A 14,328-nucleotide genomic window follows, 5' to 3' on the forward strand; every position below is an offset into this window, starting at 1 on the left:
GGATGTATAGTTTTGTGAACATTAAAATACATAATTCCAAGGGGACTTAATGCCTAGCTTCTGCTTTCTGGTCATCTACTTCTGCTTTCCCCAGTGAGGTTCTCAAAGTGTGATCCAGGGACAGCAGCACCAGCATCAGTAGGGAACTTGTTAAAAAATGCAAATTGTGGTGCCCCACCCTAGACCTACTCAATCAGAAACTCTGGCAATCTGGTTTTAACAAGCCTCCCAGATGATTTTGAAGCAGTAAAGTTGGAGAAGTGCTGGTTTAAAGTTTCAAGAATGCTTTGAATACTAAAGTTTTTTCCATTTCTACCAGAAAGAAAACATACTTCTAAGTATATGTGAATCTGCCCAGCCTCTTTTTAGAAAAAAATATTCCAAGAATTAAGCAATTATTTAAAGTATTTTTCAAATAAAACCAAAGTGTTTTAAAACCTTAAAGGGTAGCCAAATTATAATTGACAGACTTCTTATAAGAACAAGCACTGTTCTGAAGATTCACAACTTTGAGTAAGTTGAGTAAGTTAAGGCAAACCTAAGTCCTGTTGACTACCTTGGAATTTGAAGCATCATGATCAAACTTTTTTCGAGGAGGAAGTGGAGGAGGAATCAGTGGCTCTTCATTTAGTTTATGTAAACTACCACATGAACTGAAGAAAGACTCTAGGGGTAAAAAAGATTAGTTTAACCACAATTCACAGTGCAATCATAAGACAAGACTTTATTTCAATACGTGATCAACTCTGCTACAGCAAATGTCAGAATGTATTTTTTTTTTTTAACGTTTATTTATTTTTGGGACAGAGAGAGACAGAGCATGAACAGGGGAGGGGCAGAGAGAGAGGGAGACACAGAAGTGGAAACAGGCTCCAGGCTCTGAGCCATCAGCCCAGAGCCTGACGCAGGGCTCGAACTCACGGACCGCGAGATGGTGACCTGAGCCGAAGTCGGACGCCCAACCGACTGAGCCACCCAGGCGCCCCCAAATGTCAGAATGTATTGTAGCTGATGGTTGGTTTACCTATCCTCTCCACTAAAAACCGTAAGCTTTTTGAGGGTAGTGTGTATTTATTTTTGTATCCCTAAGCACTAGTACAGTGGTAGTGCTTGATATATGGCAGGTACCATGGCTACATGAAGACATACAATTTAATTAAAATTAATAATGAGATTCTGTATCTCAAAAGCCTTTTTAAAATCTAAAACAAACATATTTGCATATATTGTAGTAACTTCCAGAGAAAGAGCATACATAATCATACATAATTCTGAAGCAGCTAGTATCAGATACATTTCTACACAGGTAATAAAACCTCCAAATAGGAGAGCAAAAGGTAAGGTTGTATCAAATAACCCTTTCTCTTTGTTAAGTTTCTCACTGATAAAGGACATGTTATATAACCACATTAAAGAGAATTTACAAGATGATAAAGTATTCAGGAGAAAATTCTATGCCAAATAGACATAGAGTATGAACTGTTTTCTGGGGCGCCAGGGCAGCTCAGTCGGTTAAGTGTCTGACTCTTGATTTTGGCTCAAGTCATGATCTCACGGTATGTGAGACTGAGCCCCGCATTAGGCTCTGCACTGACAGTGTGGAGCCTGCTTGGGATTCCCTCTCCCCCTCTCTCTCTGCCCCTCCTCCACTCTCTCTCTCTCTCTCAAAATAAACAAACAAACATTTAAAAAGTACTATTTTCATTTATTTCTTTTGTTTTTCATATGACAAAAATGCCTATAGTTAAGGACCAAGTCTATTTGATCTCTCTCCATAAACAGTTGTTATAAAAGCAGTGACCATGTCTCATTTATCATTATACTAAGATTGAGTTCACAGGAACTAGTTGGGAAAATTGATGAGTTTAATTTTAAACACATTGTGTATGAACCGCTTATGCAATATCCAAGTAAAGATGTCAATCTCGTTACTCCACGTAAAAAACTGCTGTCCTGATCATGTGACTCTGCAGTCACCTCATGTGTCTTGTTACCTCAGGGTGTCAGTAGTGGAAAAAGTATGCCTATGGGGTCTTGGCAGATGCTGTGGGATGTTAGGCAGAGCACTATGTGCTGTGGATATATTCCTTTGGCCTGCCCAACATCCTTTGCCCTGTCTTTGGATGCAAACTACTCTTGGTGATAGTGAGTCTATCTCATGTGGTTTAGTTGGCCAATTTGGCCTAGTGCACCCCAACTCCAATCAGAAAAATAACAAGTGTTGGTGAGGATGTGGAGAAAAGGGAATCCTTGTGCACTGTTGGTGGGAATGTAAACTGATGCATCCACCGTGGAAAACAGTATGGAGTTTCCTCAAAACATTAAAAATAGAAATACCATATGATCCAGTAATTCCACTACTGAGCATTTACCCTAAGAAAACAAAAACACTAATTGAAAAACATATATGTACCCCTGTGTTCAGTGAAGCATTATTTACAATAACCAACATATAGAAGCAACTCAAGTATCCATCAATAGATGAATGGATAGGGACGCCTGGGTGGCTCAGTTGGTTGGGCGTCCAACTTCGGCTCAGGTCATGATCTCACAGTTCATGGATTCAAGCCATGCGTGGGGCTCTGTGCCGACAGCTCAGAGCCTGGAGCCTGCTTCGGATTCTGTGTCTCCCTCTCTCTGCCCCTCCCCCACTCATGCTCTGTCTCTCTCTCTCTCTCAAAAATGAATAAACATTTTAAAAAGTAGATGAATGGATAAAGAAAATATGGGGTGCATGTGTGTGCATGCGCGCATACACACACACACACACACACACACACACACACACACACACACACACACACACTGGAATATTAGCCACAAAAAAGAATGAGATCTTGCCATTTGTGACAATATGGATGGACCAAGAGGGTATGCTAAGTGATAAGTCAGACAAAGAAAAAGCAAATACCATATGATTTCACTTTTATGTGAGTTCTGGAAAAAAAAAAAGCCAGAAACAGACTCATAAACACAGAGAACAGACTGGTGGCTGCCAGAGGGGAGGAGGGTAAGGGAATGGACAAAATAGGTGAAAGGAATTAAGAGGCACAAACTTCCAGTTATAAAATAAGTCCAAGATATGAAAAAAACAGCATAGGGAATATAGTCAATATTATAACAACACTTATGGTGAACATGGAGCAATATAGAGAACTGTCAAATCACTATGTTGAATATCTGAAACTAATATAATACTGCATGTCAACTATACTTCCATAATAAATACTTTTTTAAAGTAAGCTCTATGCCCAACATGGGGCTTGAAATCATGACCCAAGATCATGAGCTGCATGCTCTAATGACTGAGCCAGCCAGCCACCCCAATAATAAATATGTTTTTAAAAGTAAAAAGGAAAACAAAGAAGGGGGCACAGGACTCACTCTTTTAACATGATCAGATTTCTAATCTACCTTCCTTTTATACATGTAGCCCTGTGCTTCAGGGAAAGCTGACCTTATCCCTTAAGTCTGGAGATGGGGCCTGATTAGACCAAATCAATAGAGTAATCCAATCCTTCAGCCACAGTGACTGGTTTAGCTGAAGGCATGTGACCTAGTTCACATTTGGAAGATGTGCTAGCAGATCTGAAAACAAAGTTCCTTGCCCTTCTGGAAAAGTACTCTGCCAGTCTGTCTCTCTTTTCTGTACCTCTCTTTTCTTCTTACCTGATGGAATAAAGAAGCAAAGCACACAAACTGTTATGCTCCCGCTACCACTCTTATGACCTTGAAGAAAAACAGTCTTAGATAAAGCTGGTAATTTAGCCAAAACAATGAAGAGTTGAAAAGAAACCTGGTCTTTGATAACATCACTCAGCCACTGATTCAACAAATCTTAAAGTAGCTTTCCTCTAGACTTCCAGTTATGTGAATCAGAATGTTTTCTTACTGTTTAAGTCAGACTTAGGTGGGTCTTCCCTTCCTTACAGAAACACACACTCATGGAAGTGGAAAATATCTAAATGATGGTAGAAAAGCTGTGAGAGCTTCTGAATATAGGTCTGACTCTACAGTCAGACCACAAAACCACTGTTATACTTCTCCATAGCAGGCAGTCAACAATCCTTGCTGAAGCATCAACACAATTTTATTTTGCTATCAAGAACACTTCCTTGGGGCACCTGGGTGGCTCAGTTGGTTAAATCTCTGACTTCGGCTCAGGTCATGATCTCACAGGTTATGAGTTCAAGCCCCATGCCTGGCTCTGTACTGACAGCTCAGAGCCTGCAGCCTGCTCAGATTCTGTGTCTCCCTTTCTCTCTGCCCCTCCCCCACTCATGAGCTTGCTCTACCTCTATCTCAAAAAAATTAAAAACGATAAAAAAAAAAACCCACTTCCCTACAAGATTAGTGTTTGTGAGCATTTTAAATAGCTTCAGTGTTTAAAACTAGAATGTAGGATAATTTACTAAACAATTTCTGTAATATTAGTTAGCTATGTAAGTTACTTCCAATTTTTTTGCCATTCGTCCATCCATTTATTCAACAAATACTTATTGTGCACCTGCTATAGTGCCAGGCGCTGTTCTAGGCACTATGGCAATATAGTAGTGAACCACAACAGGCAAAAATTCATGTCTTTACAGAGCTTATATTCTGCATTGGGGAGAGAAAGTGGACATGGTAAATAAGTAAAAGTATTATGGTCATAAATTAGAAGAAGATATATTAGGTAGGGAAGGAAGACAGGAAAAGATAGGAGGGGAGCAATTTTAAATAGGGTGACTAGGGAAGGCCTCACTCAGGTAACACTGGACAAAAGCCTGAAGGAGGCAAGGGAGCCTGCCATGAGGCCAACTGGGTAAAGAGCATTCTAAGCAGAGGGAATGGCAAAGGCAGAAGTCCTGATGTGGGGATGCATCTATTGTGTGCATCAGGCAGAGTAGCTGGAGCAGAGTGAGTGACGGGAGAAAACAGTAGGTGGTGAAGTCTGACATATCCAAAGAGGCTAAAATGCATAGGATGTTCTGGGCCCTTTGCAAGAACTTTGGCATTTACTTTGAGATGGAAAGCCACTGGGGGGCTATGAGACAAGTCTAACTTACATTCTAAAAGGACCTGGCTGCTATATTGAAAACAGACTGTGGGGAAGGTGGGAAGTTAAAATGCTACTACAGTGGTGGCTTGGATCAAGGTGACAGCAGTAGAGATGGTGAGAAACAGTTACATTCTGGATATATTCTGAGGGTAAACAAGACTTATTGATGAATCACACTGGGGGTATGAGAAAGAGAAATAAAAGATAACTCTAATATTTTTGGCCTAAGCAATTAGATACAGTTAAAGCTGGGATAAGGGGCTATGGGAAGAACTACTTTGCAGGGGATGAAAACAAGTTCAGTTTTGGAGAAGTTTGAGATTCTTATTCAATGTCCAAATAGAGATGTCAAAGGTCACTGAGTATATGAGTCAAAAAGTCAAGTGGTTCCAGGTAGATTAAAAAAATGGGGAATTATTAATATAGAGATAATATAAGACTGAATGGGCCAAACAAGTGAGTGAGAAGAGGTCCAGGGACTGAATCTTGTAACCTTCCAATCTTTGCTGACTGGAAATATGAAGAGAAACAAGCAAGACAGACTAGTGAGCTGAAAGTAAAACAGAAGAACCAAGAGAGTGGGAGGAACAATGTGATCATGTATGTGACTTCTTCCCAAAATTGGTATTTTGTATTAATGAAGGCAGAAACTTGATCTTTGGTTTGCCACTGAATCTGTAGTATCTAGCAGGGTAGCTATTACAAAGTACTCAATTCCCTATTGCATGAGTAAGCCAAAGGGTATGAACATTTTTATGGTTTGACATATTGTTTACAGATTTCTTTCCAAAAGGGTCATACTAATACACCAATTTGCAAGGGATAAATAACATATGAGAGTACCTTTTAACATAGGCTTGCTCCTACTTTCATGTGAACTGTCTATTCATGTCCATTGTTAATGGAGTCTTGCTGTTTTACTCGCTGTATGTGAGCACTTTTCATATGTACAATGTTCTTTCTTTCAGGATTTGTTTTAGGGAGTCAGAATTTTATGCAGCTATTCTTAACATCCTCCATTAAATTTCAAGATGAAATTTTCTTTATCATATGGAAAGCATATTTTATTGCCATCCAAAATAATGTCTAGAACTGCTGGTTCTAAAATGGCATGGTGTTATGGTTTGAATTGTGTCCCCTCAAAAGATATGCTGAAGTCCTAACCCTCAGTACCTGTGAATATGACCTTATTTAGAAATGGGGTCTTCACAGCTATGTAATCAAGTTAGGATCAAAGTGGGCCCTAACCAGTATGATTGGTGTTTTTATAAGAAGAGGAGTAGGGACAAAGAAACAAACAGGGAGAAGATGGCCATGTGACAACAGAGGCAGGGACTGAAGTGATGCACCTATACACCAAAGGATGCCAAGGATAATTAGCAAATACCAGAAACTAGAAGAGGCAAGGAAAGATTCTCAAAGGTTTCAGAGGGAGCAAGGCCCTGTCAACACCTTGATTTTTGGACTTATATCCTCTAGAACTGTGTTCTTTTAAGTCACTCAGTCTGTGGTACTTTGTTATAGCAGCACTAGAAGAAACAAATATACATAGTAAAAACATTTCCACCACAGAACAACAAGGAAAAAAAGAAACATACAAACTTCACTGAAGCCAAGAAACAACTGAATCTTGAAGTTTCAGTACATGAAGGTGGACTACAATGTACATGAAGGAGACAAATGGAGGAAGATGAAACCCAAATGTCTATAGTTAGTGATACTGTCAAACAGCAGTTAATGTGTCCACAGAATTAAAGGAGGGATCAGGACTTAAAGGCACTTGGTATAATGGAAGGCATGGACATGAAAACAAAAGACTTGATTAAATCTATGTAAGGAACAATTAAAACTCGATAGGAGATTGGGGATTTTATTTTCTGGTGAATCTAAACATTGGACTGTGCTGATAACACAGATTTTTATATTAAATGCTAAGACCACCCAGGCAGAAGACTTGAAGATCTTTCTTTGGAAAAACTAAACATTCCTAGAGAAGAGGCCTCACAGATTCTGACATTTGGAGATCTCCTAAGTAAAAATTTCTCATCACTCTATTCACAGTGAAACCTAGAAGTCAACAAACTTTGCCCATGGATATAGTATTTCCCATCACTTTATCTTGCCTCACTCTAACATATGAAAAGCTAAGGATACCAAACAAGAAAAGAAAACCTCTAATATGAAAGACAAGAGACTACAACTAATAGAAGGAACTCAGAAAGGAAATAATATAAGAAACAAAGCAAAAATTTTTTCCAAAAAACACCAAATCCTACAGGAGATAAGACAGTGAATCCACAAAACCAGGACAACAGGGTGACATAAAATTGGCATGATCAGAGGTAACTAGAAAGAATTTCTTGGTTCAAAATCATTGTAGATGAAAAAAAAAATAGAGGAGTTGGAAGATGAAATGAGGAAATCTTGTGAAAAACAGAACAAGAAAACAAAGATATGGACAACAGGAGACAAAATAAAGTTGGAGGCTCAATCTAGGATGTACAATATGGAAAAGGAGCTCGAAAAAGGAAGTCAGAGAATGTGTTTGGGAGGAAATTATTACCAATGATACAAGGAACATTTTATAGACATCAAAGACATGGATCTCTAAATTTAAAGGGCTTAATAAGTAGACAGTAAAATGAAAGAAAAAAATGACCCATATCAAAGCAGATCATTGTATATGTGCAGAACATTAGAAATAAAAACAGAAGATCCTAGAAATTTCTTGAATATATTGTGGTAAACACTGCTAACTGTCCCCCAGTGCACCTTTCCTTTTCTTCCTTTCAGTAATAGGATCCTATGTATTTTAGCAAGACAAAAGGCTTCCCAGTTACAGACAACATCTCTTAGCCTCCCTTGTAGCTAGGAATGTCTGTGTAACTAAATTTTGGGAAGAAAGCAGAGTAATGTGAGAGAACAACTCCCAGATCACGTTTTTCTAACAAAACTCCTTGACCTTCACCTTCCTGCTGGCTGGAAAATGAACCAGTTGGTTACAACTCAAAGATGGAAGCCCCACTTTGAGAATCCTGAATTGCCTTGCTAGCTTGTGGAGCAGAGTTGTCTACTTGGCCTGCAATTGTGAGAAACAGATTTCCATTTCATTTAAGGCACTGTATTTTGGGGTCCCTTTGCTACCGCAAGTATACTCTAGTTTAAAAAAAAAAAGGACTGAAACTATAGGGTCACTGACAGAGGATTTCTATTTATTTTGTTCAGTGTTCTCTCTTCGCACCCTAGACTAGTCCCAGCACATAGGCATTTAAAAACTGTGCATGAGCGGTGCCTGGGTGGCTCACGCAGTTATTGATTTTGGCTCAGGTCATGATCTTATGGTTTGTGAGTTTGAGCCACACATTGGGCTCTGTGCTGGCAGTGTAGAGCCTGCTTGGGATTTTTTTTTCTCTCCCTCCCTCTGGCCCTCCCCCTTCTCCTCCTTCTCAAAATAAACTTAAAAATATAAATAAAAATTAAAACTATGCATGAATAATTTATGAGTGAATGACATTGTACTTCTAAAAAGCAAGCACGAAACCAAGAGGACAATGGGAAAATGCCTTCAAAATTCTGAGGTTTTTTTATTAAAAAAATTTTTTTAAACATTTTATTTATTTTTGAGAGAGAGAGAGAGAGAGCACAAACAGGAGAGAGGCAGAGAGAGAAGGGACAGAGGATCTGAAGCGGGCTCTGTGCTGACAGCCCAATGTGAGGCTCGAATTCGTGAACTGTGAGATCATGACCTGACCCAAAACTGGACGCTTAACTGACTAAGCCACTCAAGTGCCTCCAAAATTCTGAGTTTTAAGCAAATAATTACACTTATTTATAAGAATTTTATTAATTTCTTAAAAAAATTTTAATGCTGCCAAAACCCAAATACCCATATACAAATTTAGTCAACTCGATTATTATCTGTACAGTCATTTCATTAGAATCAACTCACTTACTTGAATGTGGCAAGAGGACTGGAGCAAAGATGCTATTGCTGCCTATTGGAATGAGAAAAGTTAATTTGAAAAGAGAGGTAAAATGTATGGTTTTACTTTAAAAATATGTTTGCATAAAGTAACAAATGTAGTAACAGAGAGAGTACAGAATTTTATCATCCTCTATTGCCATATTTTAAAAGAAATGAACCTGCATAGTTACCTTTGTAGGTTGGATGTTTTTCCGTTCTTAGCATGCATAGTTCTCTCTCTAGCACAGACTCTTTTTAAACTTCTTTCACAAAACTTATCTCTTGTTTTCTTACTGTCTATTGCTCCCTTTAGAGTAGTAGTGGGGCCCAAAAGGTACTAAATAAGTATTTGTTTAATGAATAAATTAGAAAATAAATGCATAAACAATACACAAATGATGCTTTAGTCCCTTGTGTTAATCATTATTTTCACATTTAAATGCCACTTTCCACACTAATATAGTGTGCAAAGGATTCTAAAGTTCCCTAATTAAAATGATGAGAAGAATTATCTGAAACATAAGATTCCTTTTTTAACAAATGGTTTTATCAAATACATACCACAGGAACTGTTGAGATCCACATCTAAAAACACACTAAGGTCTGAAGAAGCAGATACTGGTGGAGTAGATGGCGTATTTGGAGAGGTTGGTGCTGACACAGTTGATTCAAGATCAGTTTCAGCAATCCGACTAAAGCTTATCTTATATGGTTCTCTTTCTAATGGTGTTGGATGACCTCGTAAAGTGCCTGAGGTAGAGCCATGTCGGCCTGTATTAGGCCTTATTCCAGGAGATTTTAAAGAGAAAGTTGATTTCCTAGGCTAGGAAAAGCAAAATAACTACCATTACTAATTTGCATATACTTTATTTTTAAGGCTTAGCACAACCTTATTAATTCTTATCATATAGTTAAGACAGTACAATCAAATCCCAATCTGCAAAACACCCTGTAACATTCTAGTAGAACACTTCAGAATTTGATTGCCTTAATTTTAAGATGGACTTGAATACAAGTAAACCTCTTTTCATACTGCAGAAATAAAAATGTTGAAAATCTGTGTGAAAACTTGTTGCTCCCCAAACAATTCAATTCTTCAATTCATCGATATCAATTTTACACATATTTACTGTAGGCACAATATGTGCAATATATGTTATGTGCATCAGGAAAAAAAAGGTCTTTTTTTTTTTTCTTCCTAACAGTAAATCGCCAACCTCTATGACAGCACTTTAAAGTCTTTGGGAAAAATGCTATCATTGTCTCCTACCCTCAACTTCCACCCCTCTTTTTAAACTCTCACAGTGGTCACCTAATAAAAAAACATGTAACTCAGATTCCAGTAACTTCAATTAAAATCTCAACTGTGCCAATATCTAGCTTTGCAACCTTGAAAAAGTTATTTAACTTCTTTGAGCCTCAGTTTTGAGATTTGTAAAATGAGAATAAGATCTATATTTACAATTGCTGTCAAGAGGAGATAACATGAAACTACCATGCTTACTTCTTGGCCTAAAGTAGGTGTGTTATAAATGATTTTACTTTCTCCCACATTTTGCTTCCAGTTCAACTACTTAGAATTGGTCTTCCACTACTTCTGTTGCCACTATAAACCCAGGAATAACTAGGAACTGTAGCAGCAACTTTTAGCACGAAGTTCGTTCCACTGGCAACAACGGACTATGGTGCTCTAACAACAGGACTCATGGTTAAGCCAGAAAAACCGGGATACACTTGCTCACTCCTTTTCCCAGGTCTTTTCATTTCCTGTTCCATTCAGCTTACCTATCATTTTAGGTTTTCACTTTCTCACAACTTTCCCCCTTATACTATGAAGGATTAAAAGCTGACAGATAAATAAGTCCTACTAAGATAAACGATAAACCAGACTTTATCAAAAGGCTAATAACATTGCCCCCCCACAATATATATAACTTTAGAAATAGTATAGTAGTGTAAAACAAAAGACTGAAAAATAGTTATTCAAGTAAATTAGAATTTTAACGGTAATGTTATATTAAATATTGAAAACTGTTGTAAAAAAACAATTTTTCCAAAAAAATTTTAAAAACCACAATTTTTCCAGAATTGTAATGAACTTACAAATCGAGGTGGCTGTTTGCAGTTTCGGGGTTCAATTTCTAGTGACTTATTGAACAAATAATCTGTAAACTCCTTTTCAGAAGCACTTCCCATGGGGTTAAGGTTTTCAAAGAATCTCTGGAATTAAACAAATTTCTGTAAGTATGTTTTAGATCTTTTTGGAATATGCATTTCACCAGTTTAAAACAAAAAAAATTATCAACATACTAAGGGATCATGTCTTAGAGTTCACAAGATTGTTTCAATCTCCCTCCTTTCAAATAAAATTGTATAATTTCTATGGGAGCTGTATATTCTAGTCTTCATTTTCTATAAAGATGAACAGATTTTCATTTATTACCATCTTAATGGCTCAGTATCCCTCAGTTAACATTACTTCTATTCAGTATAACAACAAGATGATTATCACCAATAAGCTATCAAAAGTGTTTAGGGGGCTCCTGGGTGGCTCAGTCAGTTGAATGTCTGACTCTTGATTCCAGCCAGGTCATGATCCCAGGGTTGTGGGATGGAGTCCTGAACCACAAGGGTCTCTGCACTGAGCGTGAAGCCTGCTTGGGATTCTCTCTCTCTTTCTCTGTTTCTCCCACTCTGTGCCTCTCCCCCGCTCACACTCATTTTCTCTCTCCAAAATAAAAGTATGTAGGGGCACCTGGGCCGCTCAGTCAGGTAAGCATTTGACTTCAGCTCAGGTCATGATTTCATGGCTCGTGAGTTGGAGCCCTGCGTCGGGCTCTGTGCTGACAGCACAGAGCCTGGAGTTTGCTTCAGATTCTGTCTCCCTCTCTCTGCCCCTCTCCGACTTGCTCTCTCTCTCTCTCTCTCTCTCTCTCTCTCTCTCTCTCAGATATAAACATTAAAAATTTTTTTAAATAATAAAATAAAATAAAAGTATTTAGAACAGAATTATAGTTAAAATTCAAAATAAAACTTTTTTTAAAGAAAGATTTTAAGTAATCTCTACATCCAATATGGGGCTCAAACTCACACCTCCAAGAATAAGAGTTGCATGTTGAGCCAGCCAGGTGCCCACAATGAAACTTTTGATAATTGGGGAGAAAAAAAAAGATAAGTTGGATTAAGTTCTATTCAAATTCAAAAGTAATTTCAAGAATAACTATAAACTTATCTGTGCTAACCTCTAGTAAAATAACTTTTCTTGTCTTTAAGGAAAAATATTTTCTAAGCTTAAATTTAAGTTTTTAGGTAGGAAATTTAGATGATTTAGCAAAGGGCAAAAAGGAATATAAATAGCAATCTCACTAACCAGAGATCTGTTAATATTTTACTAATGGAATATAGTTCCAATGTTTTTACTGTGTGAATATATGCACGTATACATATATTAGTTTTGGGGGGTTATTTTGCAAAATTGGGACCACACCACAGTTATTGGTGGCTTATTTATAAAACACAAATTTTAGCTCTGGTGTATTTAATCATATGGATGTTCCAAAATATATTTCACTTATCTCCACATAGGCAGTTATCCACAACAGTGCTGTCTAATTCTTTGTTATTACAATAATTAGTATTATTATTAACTTCTTGTGCATAGTTTTCTGTACATTTCTGATGATTTCCTCAGAAAAATTCCTTAGAAGCAAATCATTAGATTTAACTTTATTTAATTTTGAAGTGGTTTAGAAGCATATGTAAAAATAAGTATTGTTTTTCACTTTAAGGGTAGGCAAAATGAGCTTTAGAATTTCTGATATAAAATTCTCCATTTTTCAGGCTTTCTGCCAATGTCAAGAAAATTATATTATTCTAACAATATTGAATCAACTTGTTCTTATATTCAGGTTAGCCAAATTAAATCATATGAACCAACAGTAATTTAAAGACTTTAATAAAGTTATAATAGCAATATTCTTGATTTTCTCACCCTTTGCTCTATTTTTAAACACCACTTAACTATGGCTTGAAAAGTGAATAGCTACTTTGTCTATGTTTAAATTTACTTTGACTTAATCATAAAGAAAACATTCTTTGCTCCCACATCCCCAAGAAGAATGCTATAAATGATGGTAGGAAGTCTAGACCAGATCACAAAAAACTATTAGGAGTTACTGAGATATGAATGTTAAAAGTTCTATTTGAAATATACCCAGCTACAATTTAACATTATTTCTCTGGGAAAATGTATTATAAACTCTAATCTGGGCTTCAAGAACATATTTCTTTAGACCTATGAAGTTGCACATCACAGAGGGCTGGCCTAATGTTGAGGGAAGAGAATGAAATATGGGACCACCAGCATCATTTTCTTTAAAGCAGGTATCTGTCTATGTTTTCATAATGGCGTACCCTAGGTCATTCTTTCTTAGGACTAGGGTATTTTGTTTTGAACTCAGAACAAAGAATAGTTACCATCTTATAATTTAGGAGGGTGGGAGTCATGGTGGCCATTTTCACTTAATATGCCTAACCTGCAGATTAAGTCTGAAAGTTTAACACCATTTTTAATGTGACAGGTGAACTTATTCCAATAGCTATTATTTGTTCTGAATTTCAAGTAAGTGTAACACAATAAAATTCATTTAACATAAACATAGTATCATAATTTACTATGATTTAGACGCTATCCCACATCTTATAGTACTACAGAATCAATGTTATGAACCACTGCTCAAAATAGAATATCAATTGATAGAATGTTAAAAAAAATAATTTTTTGCTATGCATACATACAACCAACCTCTTCCCCTATTTTAAACCCAGCGTTCTTATGAAGAAATTAATTACTTAATGTTACATTAGCACATGTAAAATATCTAAAATGGCTATCAATCAATGATAGCACTAGTAGCGGACTTTCTTTTTACTACATGGACATCAGAGTTACATTCATTTCGTCATTCATTTTTTGAACGTATTATTTGAAACAACTGCACAAAGAAGCAATACTCTGAGAAACTATCTAATATATGTATTTTTAAGATTTCATTTTTAAGTAATTTCTACACCCAACTATGGGGCTCGAACCTACAACCCTGAGATCAAAAGCCACATGCTCTACCAACTGAGCCAGCCAGGCCTCCAGTACCTAATAATAATTACTGCATATTGTTAGCACAGAACATCTAATATTTACTTCTATCTATTAGTTATTAACTTACTATATTATTTTTATAGTAAAATAGGTGGCATAACATGTGGTTATGATATTTCTTACAGATTGCAGAGGATTTATTATGTTCTCTTTTAAGGATAAGCA

At 36.9% G+C, this 14,328-nt stretch overlaps 1 protein-coding gene across 3 annotated transcripts in view; it reads right to left on the reverse strand.

The window, feature by feature from the left end:
• SOS2 (SOS Ras/Rho guanine nucleotide exchange factor 2) overlaps positions 1 to 14,328 on the reverse strand; it is a 90,432-nt gene that overhangs the window by 2,017 nt on the left and 74,087 nt on the right. For all 3 annotated transcript variants that reach the window (XM_045059890.1, XM_045059891.1, XM_023255675.2), the window contains 4 exons: positions 11,109 to 11,225; positions 9,567 to 9,828; positions 8,995 to 9,036; positions 557 to 666 (listed from right to left, as the gene is read on the reverse strand). In XM_045059890.1, coding sequence (XP_044915825.1) covers positions 557 to 666; positions 8,995 to 9,036; positions 9,567 to 9,828; positions 11,109 to 11,225 — 531 coding nt within the window. The remainder of the gene's footprint in view (positions 1 to 556; positions 667 to 8,994; positions 9,037 to 9,566; positions 9,829 to 11,108; positions 11,226 to 14,328) is intronic.

This window comes from Felis catus, chromosome B3 (assembly GCF_018350175.1).
Source record: "Felis catus isolate Fca126 chromosome B3, F.catus_Fca126_mat1.0, whole genome shotgun sequence".
Classification (NCBI taxonomy): Eukaryota; Metazoa; Chordata; class Mammalia; order Carnivora; family Felidae; genus Felis; species Felis catus.